Here is a 20039-nt window from a genome sequence, read left to right as displayed (position 1 = left end):
CTGTTTTAAATTTTATTTTATTAGACTTCAAAACATTGCAGTTAATATTTGTTTTAAAATATTTAATATTTTTTGCAATAGTAATACTTAACATGTAAAAGATTATATACTTAAAAAACAACCTACTTTATGAATTAACAGATTCTTGCTTTCTGCATGTTTATTTTTCATAGTGGTGAATTGCTGAAGTGGGATTTAGCCCAACCTGGGAAGCGGAAATGGGAACTCCTGGGAACTTCATCTGAAGGACAAAACCATTCTAGAATAGTCTTCAACTTATGTACTTTGCAAGTAGAAGACAGACAGCTTCTTTTTTCCATTTCAATGGACAGAGATGTAAGGATTATGTCATGCTTGCTTGTTTGTTTTAAAAAGTCCTTCAGAACGTTCTGTTCTGATCTGAAGGTTCCACAGATGTCCCTCCCTGCTAGGCTACTATCAATGTTGATCAAACTTTCCTGTTGATTTTAGGAATGTGTGAGATTTCTTCCTCTATTTTTTCCCATACCATTGCTGATAACTGATCTGTCTACAGAGAAAAATGATCAAGTGTTTGTGAGGAATTTTTGCAAGTTTGGTGGCATTGAATTACTATCATAAATCTGTTTTTTCTTTGGTACATTATAATTCACTTTGACTCCTTTTCACAGTTTTTTGGAACTGGACTTCACTTTATTTTGGTCTTTAACATTTAACACCTTAGCTCTCACGCAGAAGAATATGTTGAATCAAATAGCACATTAACCTTTTAAACCTTGAATCTAGTTTTGCGTCTGGTATTTGTAGAATTCTAGTATATTTATCCCTAGAATCTCAGCAGGAATCTACTCACTTTTAAAGCAGATCAGTGCTTCCCTTCAGAAATTCTTTGAAAAATCTTCAAAATTTTCCTACTGAACTTTTCTGTGGCTTTTGATTTGGTGAATTTGTACTGAAGCTCCATTCTTTTTTTTTTTTTCCTTTGTAGGTGAAGTGTTGGGATCTGGCAACTTCAAATTGCTGTTGGACTATGCCTTCTCTTGGGGGGTTTGTCTACAGCCTGGCCTTTTCACCTGTAGATACAGGCTGCCTTGCTATTGGAGTTGGGGACAGCATGATCCGAGTGTGGAACACCATGTCAATTAATAATCATTATGATGTGAAAACTTTCTGGCAGGGCATTAAATCCAAAGTCACAGCTGTAAGTATACTTCTGCTCCTGTTTTTCAATATATATTTTATTTTCTCACCAAAAGTAATGGTTTTCTACATTGGATATTACTTATGTTTTATGTACTATGAGTGCTAATTATATATATATATATATTCATTAAAATGTCAGAAATAATAAATTCACTTAAAATAATTTCATTTTAAGTATATTATTTAAACATATTAACGATAATAAAGCTTGCTGTATTGATTATACTAATTAAAATCACTGCTTATGTCGTGGCCATTAGATAAGAAAACAATTCTCAGCATAATTTGAGCACAGATGTTAAGATAATGAAAAAACTTTAACAGAATCTGCTTTTAAAAGCAACACTAGAAAGTGGTATTTAAAAATAATGTAATGAACTGCTATAATTAACTTTGATCATGAATCGTTAAGCTTAATAACTTCATTCTTTTACTGGCAACTATTACTATGGTACCAGGCTCTAAAAATACTACACCTGCAAATCTGTCTAAAGAGAATGTAGTTCTAATTATTTTAAGTTGTCAGGATACTTCATGTAATGCTTTATTTATTAGTTTATTTGCTTGTTTGCTTACTTAAAAGTAGCTTCAATCACAGAGAACGTCATGCATTATTAGTTTTCTATTTGTGGTGCTTTCTGCAAGTGAACAAGGCTTATGGAGAATGTTAACAAATGTCCTTCAGTATATATAACATGTTCTGCACCAGAAGTATATACCAGTAGTATATTTATGTATCTGCTATAATAATGTCACACAGTGCAACTTGGATATAATTTGCATTGATCCACAGTTCTGACCATAGTGTTGAGATCTTATTGTGTTTTCTGTTTTCAGCTGGCTTGGCATCCAACAAAGGAAGGCTGCTTAGCTTTTGGAACAGATGATGGAAAAGTTGGAATTTATGATACTTACTCTAACAAGTAAGATATAAGTATTTTTGTTCATTAGTATATATAATATATAATGATGAACCATGAATAACTTTGATTATAGTTTTTTTTTTTTTTGAACAATCAATGTATGGCTGGTTCCAGAACTTTCTGAAAGAACTTCTTCAGACCATGTTCCAATTCAAAATCTTTCAGAAACCCAGTTGTTCCTTAGTTCTCTTCATAATTTGTTCTGTTGCTTCACAGAGTTAGTATTACTCTTTAATTATAATGCATTTTGTATGTTCATTCTTAGCCTTTGAGAAGTCACAGAAGAAGGCAAAATTTATCAAGAGAGGGGGTCATTAATATTGTTACTGTCTCTTGTGTTGAGAAAATACAAAGGAAATTGATGCCATTCTTCTGTGTTCAACCAGACATACTTTCAAGGAGTATAGAAGGATTGTGGAAAATGTTCTAGCTTAAAGGAATTGTTGGACTTTTCTTCATTTCTATTTATATTTTAAATAATGCTGAAGAAGGTTACTTCAGATTTTGTCATGTGTTTCTTTAAAAATGATAGGTTTGGTTTGGTTTGGTTTGGTTTGGTTTGTTTAATTTTTGTTTTTTATTTTATCTTTTTATGATAAAATAAATAATAAATAAAAATAAAAAAATGATGCCAATTTTGTATATCTTTTCCTGTTAGGCCTCCACAAGTCTCCAGCACATACCATAAGAAAACCGTGTATACTTTAGTTTGGGGACCTCCAGTTCCTCCACTGTCTTTACGTAAGTCATATAAATTTGTTTATAGTTTTTGCATTGTCCACATATTGTGATAATGCTCTAGAAATAGCATTATCTTCTCCCCCACCCATGGTGGACATGTTCAAACTTTATTAAGATTATAATATAATCATAATCAGGAATACTCAAATTGACCATTGCTCTTTGCAGTAATTTGATTATTTAAGTCATCAGTTATGTTGCATGATAGTGCTTTGATCCAATAAAGGGTGATGAAATTATTATAATAAAAGACATATTTAAAATAATAAGTTTTAGATTTTTTAAATACTGATTACATTAAAATATGCACGTATAAGTAACAATTGTTTTCTTATTTATTTTAGGGGGAGATGGTGATAGACCTTCCATAACCTTGTATAGCTGTGCGGGAGAAGGAGTTGTTTTCCAACATAATCCTTGGAATCTAAATGGAGAAGCTCATGATATCAACAAACTCATTCGGGAAACAAATTCAATCAAAGTGAGTAAGAATTTTGTCCTAGGAATGAAAATTGCTTGTTACGTCTCCATCTGCATTATGTTTCAAGTAGAAAGAAGTAATGTCTGATTTCAGAATAACTTTTGTACACTGACATAGAATGCTCAGTTTTGTGTGAACTGGGCTGTTGGCAATTCACCATCTGTAACGAAATAGATAGAAGTCAGACTGAGATTAAAATCAGGTAGAAAGCATGGGTAAGGAAGAGGTCCTGGTACAGAATGTTAAGAAGCTATGGGGCATGAAATTCACAAGTGAATAGCAAAAAGTTCAGAACTGAACTTGATTGAAGAAGGGTAATAGCTCATATTCAAGATTACAATGTGGCATTACGCATGGCAACACAAACTTACTTTTCTGCCTTATTGTGTTAGTCAGTGTACCCTAGCAGCTCTGTTTAAGATGACTACCAGTCTTCTGAAGAACAATTAGTAATTGCTACATGCAACATTCTGCTGATAAAAATTATTCCAATTTGCTCAGATCTAGAATTTGCTGATGAAGTAATTGGGATGCATCATGTGATGTTCCTAGAACTCTTTTCAGCTTCTTGATTCTAAACAAGTAATAAAATAAAATGCTTTGAAATATGTTGGTTTATAAGAATTATATGTAAATATTAGATTACAGAAAGGTGAAGGAATATATTATAAGTAGAATTGTAGAACGTCACTCTGAAAAAATGCTTAAGAAGAAATTATATTCTTTTTGTGTATATGTTGTATAAATGTTCGTTGTGTATATGTTACGTATGTCTTTTTTAATATTTATATTCAATAAAAATTATTTTAAAAAAAAAAAAGAATTATATGTAAATAAAAGGCAAAGCATAAGCAATGAACAATGAACAAAGCATAAGCAATGAACAATAACACAAAGACTAAATTTTATGAAGAAATTTCCCAGCATTGTTAAGGTCAGTACAGGTAATCCTCGACTTACAACCACAATTGAGCCCAAAATTTCTGTGAAACATTTGTTAAGTGAATTTTGCCCCATTTTACGACCTTTCTTGTCACAATTGTTAAGTGAATCACTGCAGTTATTAAGTTAGTAACCTAGTTGTTAAGTGAATCTAGCTTCCCCATTCATTTTGTTTAACAGAAGGTCACACAAGGTGGTCACATGACTAGGACATAAATTTGAGTCAGTTGCCAAGTGTCCAGGTTTTGATCTCATGACCATGGGGATGCTGCAACAGTCATAAGTGTGAAAAACAGTCATAAGTCACTTTTTCCAGGGGCATTGTAACTTTGAATGATCACTAAATGAACTGTTGTAAGTTAAGGACTACCTGTATACTACATAAGAGAACAAAATGTTAGATAAACTAATCAAAATGGAGTGTTGGCAAGGGTCTGAAAAATACAGGTATAAGGAAACAATGGGAGAAACATGGTTGGAAAAAAGGAACCATTGATTAAAATAGAACTGAAGCAAAATACATAGGCATTAGTGAGAACATTAGGCAGCAGTGGACATAGGCTATTACTGTACAGTTATGATCTAGTAATCATTAGCAGTTCTGACTTTCATGAGCAGATTAGCAGTTCTGACTTTCATATATTATTCAGAGCCTATAAGAAAAGACCAGAATAAAAATTCTAATAAATAAATTCAATACCGCTTTGAATTTCCCAAGCAGTCTTTAAAGCATAAGACACTATTTTGTTTTTTCTATCATCATCTTCACTGGAAATCTGTTAGACATTTAAAACTTTTAAACATTTGAAAGTTTCATTCTTCTGTTATAACTTCAGAAAATGTTTAAAAGCCTTCCAAGTAGATTGACCAGATCCACTGATTGTGGAACTTTCATTATATCAAATCACTATGTTATCTGTTGTACCAAAATTCTGGAGCCTTTGCTGCTGAGCAGCTGATCGGTGGTTGGATCAGCCTCCCAGAATACTGCCAATCAGCTGTTTTAGGTGGGGATCACTGCCGCTGTTCACTGCTGCCGATCACTTCCGTTCACTGCCATCGCCACCACCATTTGGCGGCAGTAGCAATCCCTGCCACCTAGAACAGCTGATTGGCGGTATTCCAGGAGGCCGATCCAACCGTCGATCAGCTGCTCAGCAGCAAAGGCTCCAGCATTCCCGCCGTCGCAGGAAGCTCAGCTCAGTTGACCGGTGGTGGGCGCAACGGAGCAGAGCCCCTGATGAGCCACGTGCTGGGGCTGCAATAACGTGCTGAAGTTGACCAGGCTGTTTGCTGCAAGGACGCTAGCCAGATGAATACCGGATGGATGCTGGGAGGCAGAGGCAGATTTTTTTTCTTGTTTTCCTCCTCTAAAGCTAATGTGCGTCTTATGGTACAGTGCGTCTTATAGTGCGAAAAATACAGTACAATCTTTTGACTGATTTAAGATTTTAGAAAAATTATATCTGCCTGTGGACTGAAAAAATCAATTAATTTTTGCAAAAATTTAGATAAACAAATTATATGGTAGCTTTTTTCGTTTATTCCTTTTATATATGCCTTTACTTTGTATAATTTCAGGCAATGTACATAATGCTCTGACCTCTCAAAACAACAATCCTATGAAGTAGGTTGGGCTGAGAGAGAATGTGACTGATTCAAAGTCACCAAACCAGTTATCTAGCCTAAAGAAATATTAAATTATATGGTCTCCAGGTTTTTAGTCTAATATCTTGACCACTACACATCAAGCTGTTTTTTCCCTTTGTCTGATGGTAACTGCTAGATCAGTGTTTCTCAACTTTGACAACTTTAAGATGTGGCTTGCTGGGGAATTCTGGGAGTTGAAGTTCACATGTCTTAAAGTTGCCAAAGTTGAGAAACACTGTGCTAGGTTATTGTAAAAATTGATACAATTCCCTGATTTCCTCTATTCTCCCTAAAAACCTTCAGTTGACTATTTTTACATTATTTATTGAATGGATGTCAATACTATTAATGCTCTATAATTTTATTTATTTTCTTGTAGCACAAATTACCAGCACATACAGAAATCAGCTGGAAACCAGATGGTACTCTCTTGGCTATTGGTAATGAAGATGGGTATGTGCTGAAATTTTAACTCAATGCTAATTTGCCATTTAGTAGCAGGTATAGTGGTTGAGAGTCAAGTATATTGACCAGCCTTTCTCATTTCTTTTATTTTATGACAAATTACCTTTTGAACTCCTTTACAGGGCAACAGATTCAGCATAAAATTCTTCAGTGATTTTAAAAAAATATACCAGTAATTACTTAGTTCACAGAGAAATTTCCCCAATAGATATGAGCAAATAAAGTATGTGCAGACAAAATGACATCTCCAGAAACTTGACTGATAGTGATGTCATGATGTGTTTTGAGTGCCTGACTATATGTTCTTGACTTGTCACTGTTTTAATATGTAATTGACAAGGTTAATAATTGGACTCTATCTGATTTGAGCCCTTTTTATGTCTTATCTAATACCATTCCATTTTAATGTCACGGAATAAAATTTGCCAAATCTTTATATTCACCATACTTCATGATTTAAGGCATCCCTAAATTCATAAAATTATCATATCATGCAAGCAGATATAACATATCAAAAATATGTGCATATTTACAAATAGAGATGGCTGTGTTATTGTAATAAAGTATTCCAATTTGCAGGATATTCAGGGTGGGATTGTAATGTATGTATATGAATTGTTTTTGGAGAACAGAGATTAAAGTTCTTATTTCTCCCATCAATTTCTGTATTAACTGATACTTCCTTTTTAATCTTGCAGATCAATTGAAATACTTCAGGCTCCTCATTTGAAACTGCTGTGTACCATCCAGCAACATCATAAACTTATCAATGCTATCCGTTGGCATCACGACCATGGGACACAACCAGAACTGAGTTATATGATAGCTTCTGGCTCAAATAATGCTACTATTTATGTACATAATATCAAGAATGTTGTAGGTGACTATGTTTCCAGTTCTTGCCACCAGTCACTGTTTAAACTGTTGTCTCTCACCTTCTTCTATATTATTTTGAATAAGATCACATGTGTAATTGTTCAGGTCTAAAGTAAAACATGTTTTAAGCTTCACCTCCTGTAAGATAGCCAGTCCACAATGGGCAGATTGTTCTCTTTTTTTTTTTTATTGAAAAGTTTTTTAAACTTTTTAACTTATATAAATTCTTCACCAATTCATAACAATTCAACTATAACATTATTTAATGTAATTTTTCAAAACAAATCATGTCCCTGAATATAGTAAATCATTCATTTTCACTATAATATAACTTTTCAGAACAAATCGTATCTCTAAATACAGGTATAATCATTCATTTTCACTATTACTATCCTCCCCAAGAAAGAGGATTGTAATTTTTCCTTCTCTATTTTTTCCTGACTTTTTTGCGAACCTTCTACTTCAGTCTTTTTCCTCCACCTTCTTTTATTTTTATAAGTTCTTGGATTTTTAGTTGAAGTTGCTGAACCTTACAATCCTGTTCTCTTCGCAAAGTAATTCCTTTCAGTAAAAACACTTCTTTAACTGCGATTGGAAATCCATTTTTGTAAAAAAATTGTAAAGTTCCACTTGGAATCTTCCTTCTTATATAAGAAATCCCAATGCCTCCTGATAATTTTCCAGTTGTCTGTATCAAAGCCTCTGAAGAAATGTCTCTCAATATTTCCTGGTTACGCTCCTTCAAGCCTCTCTGCCTTTTCTTCTTAATTTGAAAAGCCTCCATTTCATTTTCCAAAGGCACATTAAACTGGATTATTTCGTCTGCCTCTTCATTCAGCAACTCATTATTGTTTGGCAACTGAAACGATACAGTATCTTCACTTGTATCTTTGTTTCGAATTTGTGTAAAATCTTTCTTGAAAAACCCTTCCATTCTTTCCACTAACGCGGAGGTAAATGATTCTAAAATTTCTTCAAAGAAATCCACAAACAGTATTTGTGTATTTACTGATGTATGTAATGGTGAGCCTTCATCACTTTCAAAAAAGCCAGCCATTTTTTTTTCCTAATAAAACTTTCACTTTATACTTTTCCAACAACTAGATCAATTATTCCAGTCCTTAAGTGGTACAAGTCTTTTTTTTTTTTTTTTAAGAAATGATTTTTAAATCCTTCTCCTTTTAAAATAAAATCCTCTTCTTTTAAACAGGGCCTTTCAGCACCACATACTACTTTGTATCTAACTTTCACTTCTCCACACCCTCGTTAAAATCAAACACCATCTTACTTTCCCTTTCTCCCATAGAAAATCAGAGGGAAGTGATAGACTTTTCGGAGTTAAAGTTTAGTACTTGCAATTTTAGTTTCTCCTGTATTTGCTCTGCCAGCTTTCAGTTCTAAAATTTTTTTCTTTAAAGTTGAGATGCTGGGGTGGTCACGACGTCTAGTTCTGCTTGAAGCAGAAGCGTCCCAGGTCCGGAGCAATGACGGACTTCCCGGAGAGCTCTCATCCTTTAAGCCCCAGATTTAAAAAGAAACCTGGGGCTCTTGGGGAGCTCTGCCCACACCTGTCGGCTCTCTTTCCCCCCTTCTCCCAGGGGGAAAGTTTTCAAGCCGCTGAACAGCTGATTTTCGCTGTTCTAGCGGCTCTAACGGAGTCCTGGGGCTGGCGCTCACAAAAGAGCGTCTTTCAGCGTCGGCGGAGCCACCGGAAGTCAGGCAGATTGTTCTCTTGATGGAAAGGGTCAGAATATTATTCAGGAAGATCCAATGCAGAAATAATACTTAATTGTTTTCTTCTATTTCATCTTTTTTTTCTTTATAATTTTCTGTATTATTTGTTGTTTCTTTTTTCCCTTTGGCTTCCTGTATTCATTACTTTTAATGTTCTAAACATGTTTTAAAATTATATAAAAAGTAAATTGTAAGATTTGAGCTAATTCAAACATTATGTTTTCTCTTTAGAGAGTTCTCCAGAGAAGCCTGTAATAATCACAGAGCCTTTTCGTACTCTGGCTGGACACACAGCCAAGATCACTAGTTTGTCTTGGAGTCCACATCATGATGGAAGATTGGTATCTGTATCCTATGATGGCACTGCCCAGGTAATGCTTGTGGATTTATTTTAATAGATTTTTCCTACTCTAATCCCAGGTTCTCCAAAGAGGTCAGTATCAACTTCACAAGATCAATGGGACTATCCATTATTGTGGATGGATCCATTAAGAGCCGTGGTGGCGCAGTGGTTAGAATGCAGTAATGCAGGCTACTTCTGCTGTCTGCCAGCTGACTGCAATTTGGCAGTTCGAATCTCACTAGGCTCAAGATTGACTCAGCCTTCCATCCTTCCGAGGTTGGTAAAATGAGGACCCAAATTGTTGGGGGCAAGATGCTGTCTCTGTGAAGTGCTATTGCTATTGTTATTATTGTGCAGTAATATTATATAGTTACAGTACTATTTGTTAAATTAATATAATAAACATTGTGGGGTTGAACAATCTGAAACTTGTGAAAGAATTTATGAGCTGAAGAATTTGGGAACCCCTGATCTAATCAAATCAAATAGATAAAATTTTTAAGAATGCCTTGATTAAAAAAAAAAAAAAAAGTAAGGAAAAGCCAAATTTGGAAAAGCAGATTCTCATACTGCATTTTGTATTTGTTGTGAATTCAGGACACTCATTGCATAAATTGTCATTCTGTGGAATATGTAGGTAGAAGCTGTTGCCACCTAAAAGCAGAATGTGCAGGATTTTATTTGTCATTGTATATGTTTATGACTATGAAAGATTTAGTGAATGAGTGAATTCCGTCCTGTCCACTGCCCTTACCATGGTTGAATGTGTCCTCTGGCCTCCACAGTACAAATATAAAAAGCAGGAGCCAAATTTTAAAAGCATAATACAAATTAGAAACAAGCTTATAGAGGTGATGGATTAGAGCTTTATATGGGCTTTTTCAAATAATTGATTTATGTGGCCTGAAATAGAATAGATTTGGAGGTTCACCTGATTTAACAAACCTGCAGTGGACACATTGCCCTCTAGATAATAAGGTAAAAAGCATGTAAAGGCTAAGTTAGAACATTATACAGAAAAATACAGGTAAGTATTATCTAATTTTAATTTAATATCATGTCTTTTGAGATTATTTTACTGATGAGACATTTGTTCACAGGTTTGGGATGCTCTCAAAGAAGAGCCTTTGCACAATTACAGGGGACACCGAGGCCGTCTGCTCTGCGCACAGTGGTCACCTGTGGAAACAGAGTCCATTTACACTGGGGGTGATGACTTTTCTGTTCATAAATGGGTAGCTTTAAAGCAAGAGCACATTCGCCCTCCCCAAGGTCAGTAAATTATTAATTCATACTTTGACATGTCAAGAAGAATAAAAAAAATTCCAAAGGTTTATAATTATATTATAAATCTTCCTTTATAAGATTATATATAATTGTTCTTTTATTTAGTCATCATTTTTTAGTATATTTATTCCAGAATTAGTAAGAACTAAACTTTGCTAAAAATGCAATATTCATAGATTGAATGTTGGACTAAGATCCAAGGAAAGAGGCAGGGAGAACAAAGAGCATATTCCGACTTCAGTTCTTTTGATTAAAAGGAAATTAATCTCCTAATGTGTCTGCGTGTGCACAGACCGTTTTCTTTCTCCTTACATTTCCTTCATTTGGGGGAACCATATTGTATCTACAATTATTTTTATTGGGGGGGGGGGTTATTTTAAAATTTTGCTTGTGGCCCAGAGTCACTTTGGTGATGGGGGAAGCTAAATAAATAAATAAATTTCTCTTCAAGCACCATCTAACCATGATTCCTGAAAACCAGAAGGATAGTTGATTGTAGAGTAGGCCTTGACAAATAGAAAGACTAAGGAAATCTCTGATTCAAACAAAACAGAAAATCTCATTCCCTTCCTGTGTGATTCAACCACTGTCATTTTGCATCATTGTCCTCTCTGCTGTCCTTGTCTTGCCCTTTCCCAAGTTTAAATGTGCCCTCTGGCCTCCAAAACATTGTTTTCCCCCAAACTTTGGAAATAAAATTTAAAAAGCAGAAAACTAATGTACTATCTCTTGTAATGCATTTCATGTTTTGTAATCCGTTCAAAGGAACCAATTTGGTGCAATGGTTAAAGCATCAAGCTAGAAACCAGGTGATCATGGGTTCTAGCCCTGTAGAGACATAAAGTCACCTGGGTGACCTTGGGCCAGTCACTTTTTCTCAGTCCTAGTAAATGGGCAATGGCAATCTTCTTAGAAAACTGCAGGGAGTCATCCTTGCAGCTGCCAAGAATCAAAAAGTATGTATAAGAGAAGAAAGAAAAAGATTATGAGGAATCTCTAAAGCCTGCAAAAGCATTTCTGTTTATTAGGCAAGAAGAGTATTGAGTTAGAGAAAAAAAGAAGCACTCAGGTTAAACAGAAAGTGAAGAAAAAGAAGAAACCTTTGGGGAAGTTGGCTTCTGCACAGAATATAAATGACTGGATAAATGTTGGTGAAAATATGAAAGAATCTCCTTTGGAAGAAAATGGGGTTTCTGACCCGGAAGGAGAAAAGGAACAGCATGAGGAAGAGACAGCTGAGAAAATTTCCACAGAAGGTACATAACAGTCTGCATCTCTAATCATAGCTACAGTAATTGTCTTAATAAGCTGGAGAATAGCGTTTAAGCTATAGAAACTTAACATGATTATGAGAGATGACTATTTTATTGCTCACCTCTAGAAAGGCAAATACTTGACATTCAACCAGAGTAGAACCTCTTGGTCTCCTCTTCCTTCAAATCATAATGTTTGCTTTTTAAGTAAACACTGTTCTTTATCTAATGGGGCCAGAGATAAGAAAAACAGATGACTTGTCCCGTTATCATGTTTTCTTTCTTAATTCTGAAACCTTGCTTGAGTAGCTGTTACTGAGAAGATAGCCTTTTCTTAGCTCTCAGTGACAACTTCCTTGTTTTGCAGTTTCCTTGTTTTCAGTTACATTGACAGATAGAGCTAATGAATTTATATAGACAAAGATATACTGCATATCTATTTTATCCTCCTATAGTTTCTCTGTGGCAGTTTGTAGCAGAATCATATTACTGTAGGCATTGCACAAATTTAATTTGTTCTTTCACCACAGTTGACAGTGATTCAACAACTTGTCCACCATCTGTCCATGGCCCAGATAGCCTGAAACCTTCTGTTTTGGTTAAAACTCCACCCATAAGGAAGGATCCAGTTAAGCCAGGTTTGTACACATTATTTGTAAATAAAGAATTATTTACATATAATCCTTTAAAGTCTTGGCATAGGGATCAGCAGTTGTAGCCAGGATATGAGTTTGTAGCAACTCTCTTTTCAGGAGCGGATATTTCTGTGAAGAGAAAAAAGCCTCGGTCGATCCTGCCTCTGAGCACATCTATGGACCACAGGTCAAAGGAGGAACTGCACCAGGACTGTCTGAGATTAGCACATTTCTTACATTCCAAAGGTAAGACAGGAAGTATGCACCATACAATGATAACTTCATATCTTAAATAGTCCGTTAGCCTGATTTTGTGGCTTTTTCAAACAATATATAGCAGAATATATTAACACCATGTTTGTTCCATAGTTCCATTAGTAGTATGAGAAAATTGTATGTCACAAAAAATAAAATGGCATAGTGTATAACTGAGGCTGGAAACCTATTCTGACCCAGTGCCTGGATTGCCAGCAAGGCAGTGGTGAGTTGCTCCCAGTTCGGTCCGGTTGTATAAAACCGGTAGTAAAACCGGTGGGAGACTCCGCCCATCCGCCACAACATCATCATGGGTGATCTGCGCATGCGCAGAAGTGCACATGCTCCCGCTGCGAACCGGTAGTAAAGGTAAGTAGAACCCACCCCTGCAGCAAGGGTTTGAACTTGCAACAAAAACAGGGATCTTGGAATGATTGCTGGAGGAGAAGAGTAAAAAGGTCTCTCTGCTTTTTACCAAGTGCTTTTTATCAAAACTGCTTTTTGGCTGCAGTCCAGGAGGAAAAGAGTAATCTTAATTGGGAAAGGGTTTAATACCACATCCCCAGCAGTCTCATCCCTAGATACCTCTTGTTCTTTTCAATCTACTCTGTTTGGGAAACTAAACAGCATGGTTTCCTCCCCCCAAGCATGATGTTACTTTGACTTCATTTCAACTGGAAGAACATATTTATGTAGTGTCTCAATTATCTGGGTATGCATAAGTCTCCTTTTTAGAACAATATATGAAGATCTGTTCACACCATGTAGTCAGCATAGCCAGGACTCTTGAAGCTTGATATAGCTGCTTTGAAGCCATTATAACCTAGTCATATGAGCACCTGTACATAGAAAACATTTTGATTTAGTGGCAGAACATACGCAGAAGACTGGGAGAGGAACTCTGAAGCAGCCAGAAGCAGCAGGTTCAGAACAGGGTACACAACGCTGCTAATTCTTGCAGTAAGAAAAAATAAATTAACGTATATACCGGTATATGTTAAGAATTATTTAAGCTATAGGAAGCACCTTTCTTTCATCACAAAGATCATAAATGTGATAAATCTTTGTTACTTTCCTGGTAGAGTTGAATGAAGATTTGACCTCTTCTTCAAAAGATCCTATCCATTTGGGTCTGTTCACAGATAGACCTGCTCTATATAAGATGATGGAAGCAGAAGGTTAGTATTTGGATCATTAATCCTTCATTTGGTTTGGGTAAGGATGAATAGTAAATAGGATGTAATATTTGCATGTAAAAATGAATTGTTAAACTATGGCTCATAACCATGGGTTGTTGGAACAATCCAGCATCACTTTCCAGATAAAACAATTGTTTTTTTGTGGATTGTTTTCTCTCTGTTTCAGTTGTTCTTGCCTTGAACCGCTGTGGATTGGTTAGTGACTTAGGACAAACATACTAACAATAAACCAGGAAAACATAAGAAGACTTTCTATTAGGATACAACACTAAGCTGTAGTTGCAGTCAGTAAACCAACACAAACAGTTTCAAATTATTTGCTGCTCTAAAGCATATTTTATTGCTAACCAATCTCACAACATCCTTAACCAAATGTTAGAGTTTCTTTTGCCTTCCAGTCTTGATCTTGTTTCTGAAGGATTTACTCAGAAATCTTCACTGTATTCTCAGTTATTTTCTGGAGTTTCATTGTTGCCCAACATGTCTTCCGTTGTTTCCTTTTCCTTTCTCTTCCATCTCTAAACCCTCCTCAGTATTGGCTCTGAAGCAGAGGTGGGTTTCAGCAGGTTCTGACCAGTTCTGGGGAACCCTAGTGGAAATTTTGAGTAGTTCAAAGAACCGGTAGTAAAAATTCTGACTGGCCCTGTCCCCATCTATTCTCTGCCTCCCAGGTCCCAGCTGATCAGGAGGAAATCGGGATTTTGCAGTAACCTTCCCCTGGATTGGGGAGGGAATGGAGATTTTACAGTATCCTTCTGGAATGGGGTGGAAATGGAGATTTTACAGTATCCTTCCCCTGCCACGCCCATCAAGTCATGCCATGCCCACCAAGCCATGCCCACAGAACCGGTAGTAAAAAAATTTGAAACCCACCACTGCTCTGAAGTAATCCTGGCAGCAGATTACCATCATATAGGTCTCTATTTCCATAAAGTTGAGTTATTTTGGTGATCATGGGAGGGAATTAAAAGTCTTATTCAGATAGGATTTGATTTTTTTAAATATATTATACCTGCTGCTTCTAATTTTAATTGAATGTTGGTGACTTCTGTAGTGGGTAATCAGATACTTAAAATTGCATCTGTTAATTTGGGGGGGGTTACTTTAATTCAGTTGAATTATCACTTATGAATGACCTCTGATTAGATAACAATTGTGTTTTTCAAAAGGCAATTAATACTACACTGACAGTGCTGTAATTGTTAAGATGGGCTGGCACTGTGGAGACTCAGGTTCTAATCCAGTCTCAACCACAGAAATTCACTGGGTGCCTTTGCACAATTGACTCTTTAATTAATTAATTAATCTTTAACAGTTAACTATTTAATACAATTAACTCTTGAGAGCCAGTGAAGGCACCAGGCTTGAAAGCGGCAGATAATGAGTTTTAGTCCTGCCTTAATCATGAAAGCCAGCATATGACTTTGGGCCAGTCTCTCAGCCCAACCCATTTCACAGGATTGTTGTTGTGGGGAAAATAGGAGGAGGAAGGTGTGTTGGATATGTTCTCCAGCATGAGTTATTTATAAACATAATAAAGACAAGATACAAGTAATAGGGAGATGAGCAGTTTAGAAATATGAAATAGAAAGAAAGAAAGAAAATAACTCTCAGAATAGTTCAACTGATAGGGTTGTTACTGTGAGGAAAAAGGGAGGATTTAATTTTATCAGGAAAAGAGAACTGAAATGGTGAAAACAGTTGAATTAGGGGAGAAATCTTAAAACTTATAGAACAGTATAGCAAATAAAAACTACATAAATAGTCATTTGAATTCAAAAGCATTCTTAAACTGAGGCAAGAAATAATAACACAGAATGAGTTGCAAAGTATAGCTGTCTATGGATTTTCTTGTTGCTTTTTGATGTTGCTGCTGTACACATTGTTCAGAGCATATTCAACATAATGGTTACACCCACAGGAAAAAGTCATTTAGGAAATGGACACCCTGAGCTATTTCAACAACTCATGTTGTGGAAAGGAGATCTTAGAGGTGCTCTTCAATCAGCTGCAGAAAGGGGAGAACTGACAGATCAACTAGTGGCCATCTCACCAATGGGTATGTATGACACTGAAGAAAATCTTGCTATTTGGCATCCAATACTAGGCAATTTTGAAAAAATGATGTGTTGCTCTAAACTACTTCCCTTCCTTAATTTAAAAATCTTACATTGGTTTTATACTGCAGGGCCAAAGTAGCTGCAGTGGAAATGGTCAGAAGTGTCAGGCTAGGATTGGGGAAATTCAGGTTCAAGTGTGGAGTTGACCCTGGAATTCTGTGGGTGTTCTGTAGTCAATCTCTCCCAGCCAAATATATCATGGGTTCAATGAGATGAAATCTGGGAAGGGTCCTCCCACCCATGTTTGAACAAAAAAAAGTAGAATGTAAAGTCAACAAATAACAAATCATGTGTTTATTTCTCTCCATGTTACTTTATTTATTATTGTTCCCCTCTTCCCTTCAGCTGGCTACCAGGCCTGGGCCTCTACTATAGAAGCTTTTACAAAGCAGTTGTGTTTTCAAGAGCAGTATGTCAAGGCTGCCTCCTATCTCCTTTCTCTTCATAAAGTGTATGAAGCTGTGGAACTACTGAAGTCTCATAATTTCTTCAGGTCATTACAGTGCTATTGTTTCAATTAGTTTTGATATAGAATTGAGAATCTTTCTTTTTGGAGAAAGAAATGATTATATCTAGCATTTCATGTAAATCAGAATATAGCATATAACATAGTTAGCATTATAAAGGGATTATTTTATATCAATATCAATATAAGATCATGTTTAATGTTATTAATTTCTCCTGCCGTCTATTATTTAACATTAAAATGTGTGTATCTAGTTGTTTTGTATTAATAGTCTAATACTGCTCTTCATTCCAACTGTTTTTATATGGGAATCAACATTAGATCATTTGATCCCATCTTCCCCATATCCAGTGATGTTTGTAGAGGTATTTGTTTATATATTTCCATTAATGCAAAAACAAGAGCACAATGGTTGTAAAATGAAAGGATAATAGGAATTATGTTAAAAATAGGAATATATAATTGCAGAGTAAATCAATGAGTAGGAATATTTCAAAGATATATATTTAATGTGAAGCAATTTAGAACTAAGGAGAAATTTCCTGACAGCTAGAACAATTAATCAGTGGAACAACTTGCCTCCAGAAATTGTGAATGCTCCAACACTGGAAGTTTTTAAGAAGAGATTGGAAAACCATTTGTCTGAAATGGTGTAGGGTTTCCTGCCTAAGCAGGGGGTTGGGCTAGAAGACCTCCAAGATCCCTTCCAACTCTGTTATTCTATTCTAATGTCTTTTGGTAAAAACATTTTAATGGCATCTGATAGCATGTGATTATATTCTAGGTGAGGGATGTGAGAAATGTTTGTAGTTGTGTTCTATAAGAAGTTGGTACAATTCCTTTTATCACATTTAATAAAATCAGTAATTAGTTTTCTCTGATCCTAATTCACTCACATATTCAGCTAAAAGTCATAATCTGTTAATTTAAATTATAAAGTACCAGCTCGCTTACTTATTGCACAAATAAGTGGGGAATGAATTTGTCTTTATAAGCAAAGGTTGGATGCTGCCTTGCTGATTCTTTCAGCATTTTATTGGGGAAATAATCACAATAATTATTTTTAGTTTAACTTGATTTTCACGTGAAAGAGTTCAGTATGCTAATATTAAACAGTGTGATTTATTTCAAACTAGTTTTCTCTCTTTTTCTGTCTCAGAGAAGCCACTGTAATTGCCAAAGCTAGATTACATCCTGAAGACCCAGTTCTAAAAGATCTGTACATCTCCTGGGCAGCAGTGCTAGAGAAGGATGGCCATTACTCTATGGCAGCCAAATGGTATGAGTTGCTAGAAAATATTATCTCTTCAATATATTGATGTACCTTTCTACTAAGCAAGATATTCTCTCAATCTCTTGTCTAAATACAGAGACAGTGTGTTTTTCTGTGGGAGTCTTCAAATAGGCAACATAAGATATAGGAAGAAATAAATAATACAAGTTACTGTGTTATGTATGACCTTTAGAAGGATAAAGTGCACTAGTTGTTTATTACTTCAATCAGGCTATAAATGTCCAGATTTTTCCTTTCTAAGGAATTTTGTAATGTCAAACCTAACATCACTCTTCCTTGAATTAATTGAGAATTATATTCCCAATACATAATAAATTACCATTAACTTTTTTCTGGACTTGACAGTTGTTTTGCACCTTCTACCAACTGAAAATCACTGGACCCTGGAAACAATACAACCAAAATATAATCTTAGTTCTTGTGTTTCCATTTAAGATTGAATTGCAAAGAATACTTGGTAACCTCTCAATTCCTCTTCAGTGTACATTAATGGATAAAGCAGGTATTTCCAAGAGACGAAATAAAGACATAGAATTTAGGATCTATGAATTTTGCCAGAATTTGCAAAATGTGAACCATTTTGTAAGTAATCATGAACATGAGTAATCTCAGACACAATAGCAGTCTTCCAATACTTTGAAGGGCTACCAGAGAAGAGGGCACAGACAATAATTACTGTTAAGGCACAGGTATGGGTAGTTACCCTTTATTTCCAACTCAACCTGTGTGTGTCCGCTTTAGTGTATACTGTATTATTAGCCCAAATATTCAATATGCAGTTTTTAAAAGGACCATTTTATTCTTCCCTTTATTGTCATGCTTTGTATAACGAAAAAGGGACGCGATGGCTCAGTAGCTAGGACGCTAAGCTTGTCGATCGAAAGGTCGGCAGTTCAGCGGTTTGAATCCCTAGTGTTGTGTAATGGGGCGAGCTCCTGTTACTTGTCCCAGCTTCTACCAACCTAGCAGTTCGAAAGCACGTAAAAAATGCAAGTAGAAAAAATAGGGACGTTTGGTGGGAAGGTAACAGCATTCCGTGTGCCTTTGGTGTTTAGTCATGCTGACCACATGATCACGGAGATGTCTTCGGACAACGCTGGCTCTTTGGCTTTGAAACAGAGATGAGCACTGCCCCCTAGAGTTGGGAACGACTAGCACATCTGTGCGAGGGGAACCTTTACCTTTACCTTGTATAATGATTGTGCTGTTTTATGTCACCTAACAGTTTAATTTGAATCACATTACAAATTTTTAAAAATGTGGTTTTTTTCAGGTCACTCATATTTACTTACAAAATTGTTGGTATCTTACAGATTTTGTGAGAGGAATGTAAACTTGTGAGCGCAACTATAAATGCATTAAATAAATACGTTTAATGGTTAAACTTGTTCCAAATTAAAGTTTAATTATTTATATAAATCGTTTCATTTCAGTTATCTTGGAGCTACCTCTCCCTATGATGCTGCCAAAGTACTGGCTAAAAAAGGAGATATTACTTCACTTAAAACAGCTGCCGAATTGGCTCTGATAGTTGGAGAGAAGGATTTATCTCTGTCCTTCTCCTTGAGATGTGCCCAGGAGCTTCTTTCATCTAAGAATTGGGTTGGTGCACAAGAGGTTCTCCAGCAGCATGAGAGCTTGTTGGTCAGTGAGCATTATTTATGTCAGACATAGCTAACATGAAACAGTCATACATTGGGTTAAGGATAGTACAGATCTTGAAATTGATGCTGTCTGCCAGCCACAAAACAGTGAACATATAATTCTACTGGTTTGGGCTGGTTTGGGTTAAAGATTTGGATAATGACCCTGTATATGTAAAAGCTTGAGTTAATATAAACATTTGTGATATTACTGAATATTACATACTATTAGTATAAAAATGATTCTTTAATACAGACTTTTTATTTGTATATAAATCAAATTTCTATCACTCTATCTAATTTCTGTTGCAACAAGAGTTTCCCGCATAACAGGGTGAGCTCCCGTTACTTGTCCCAGCTTCTGCCAACCTAGCAGTTCGAAAGCACATAAAAAATGCAAGTAGAAAAATAGGGATCACCTTTGATGGGAAAGTAACAGCGTTCCGTGCTCCTTTGCCATTTAGTCATGCCGGCCAGATGACCACAGATACGTCTTCGGACAGCACTGGCTCTTCGGCTTTGAAACGGAGATGAGCACTGCCCTCTAGAG

General features: G+C 35.7%; 1 protein-coding gene across 4 annotated transcripts in view; it reads left to right on the top strand.

Annotated features, from left to right (window-relative positions):
• Nucleotides 1–20039, top strand: part of GEMIN5 (gem nuclear organelle associated protein 5) — a 32017-nt gene that overhangs the window by 7107 nt on the left and 4871 nt on the right. For all 4 annotated transcript variants that reach the window (XM_034401739.2, XM_034401732.3, XM_087887529.1 and 1 more), the window contains exons 7-23: nt 174–336; nt 968–1180; nt 2020–2105; nt 2764–2846; nt 3191–3327; nt 6299–6372; nt 7083–7264; nt 9226–9365; nt 10438–10609; nt 11653–11880; nt 12408–12515; nt 12630–12758; nt 13850–13945; nt 15888–16025; nt 16432–16579; nt 17712–17831; nt 19280–19490. In XM_034401739.2, the coding sequence (XP_034257630.2) occupies nt 174–336; nt 968–1180; nt 2020–2105; nt 2764–2846; nt 3191–3327; nt 6299–6372; nt 7083–7264; nt 9226–9365; nt 10438–10609; nt 11653–11880; nt 12408–12515; nt 12630–12758; nt 13850–13945; nt 15888–16025; nt 16432–16579; nt 17712–17831; nt 19280–19490 (2428 nt within the window). The remainder of the gene's footprint in view (nt 1–173; nt 337–967; nt 1181–2019; nt 2106–2763; nt 2847–3190; nt 3328–6298; nt 6373–7082; nt 7265–9225; nt 9366–10437; nt 10610–11652; nt 11881–12407; nt 12516–12629; nt 12759–13849; nt 13946–15887; nt 16026–16431; nt 16580–17711; nt 17832–19279; nt 19491–20039) is intronic.

Source organism: Pantherophis guttatus, chromosome 2 (assembly GCF_059756535.1).
Source record: "Pantherophis guttatus breed Tessera chromosome 2, ASM5975653v1, whole genome shotgun sequence".
In the NCBI taxonomy this organism is placed as follows: Eukaryota; Metazoa; Chordata; class Lepidosauria; order Squamata; family Colubridae; genus Pantherophis; species Pantherophis guttatus.
Note: the sequence above shows the minus strand (reverse complement) of the source record. Positions and strands in the feature narration are given on the sequence as shown.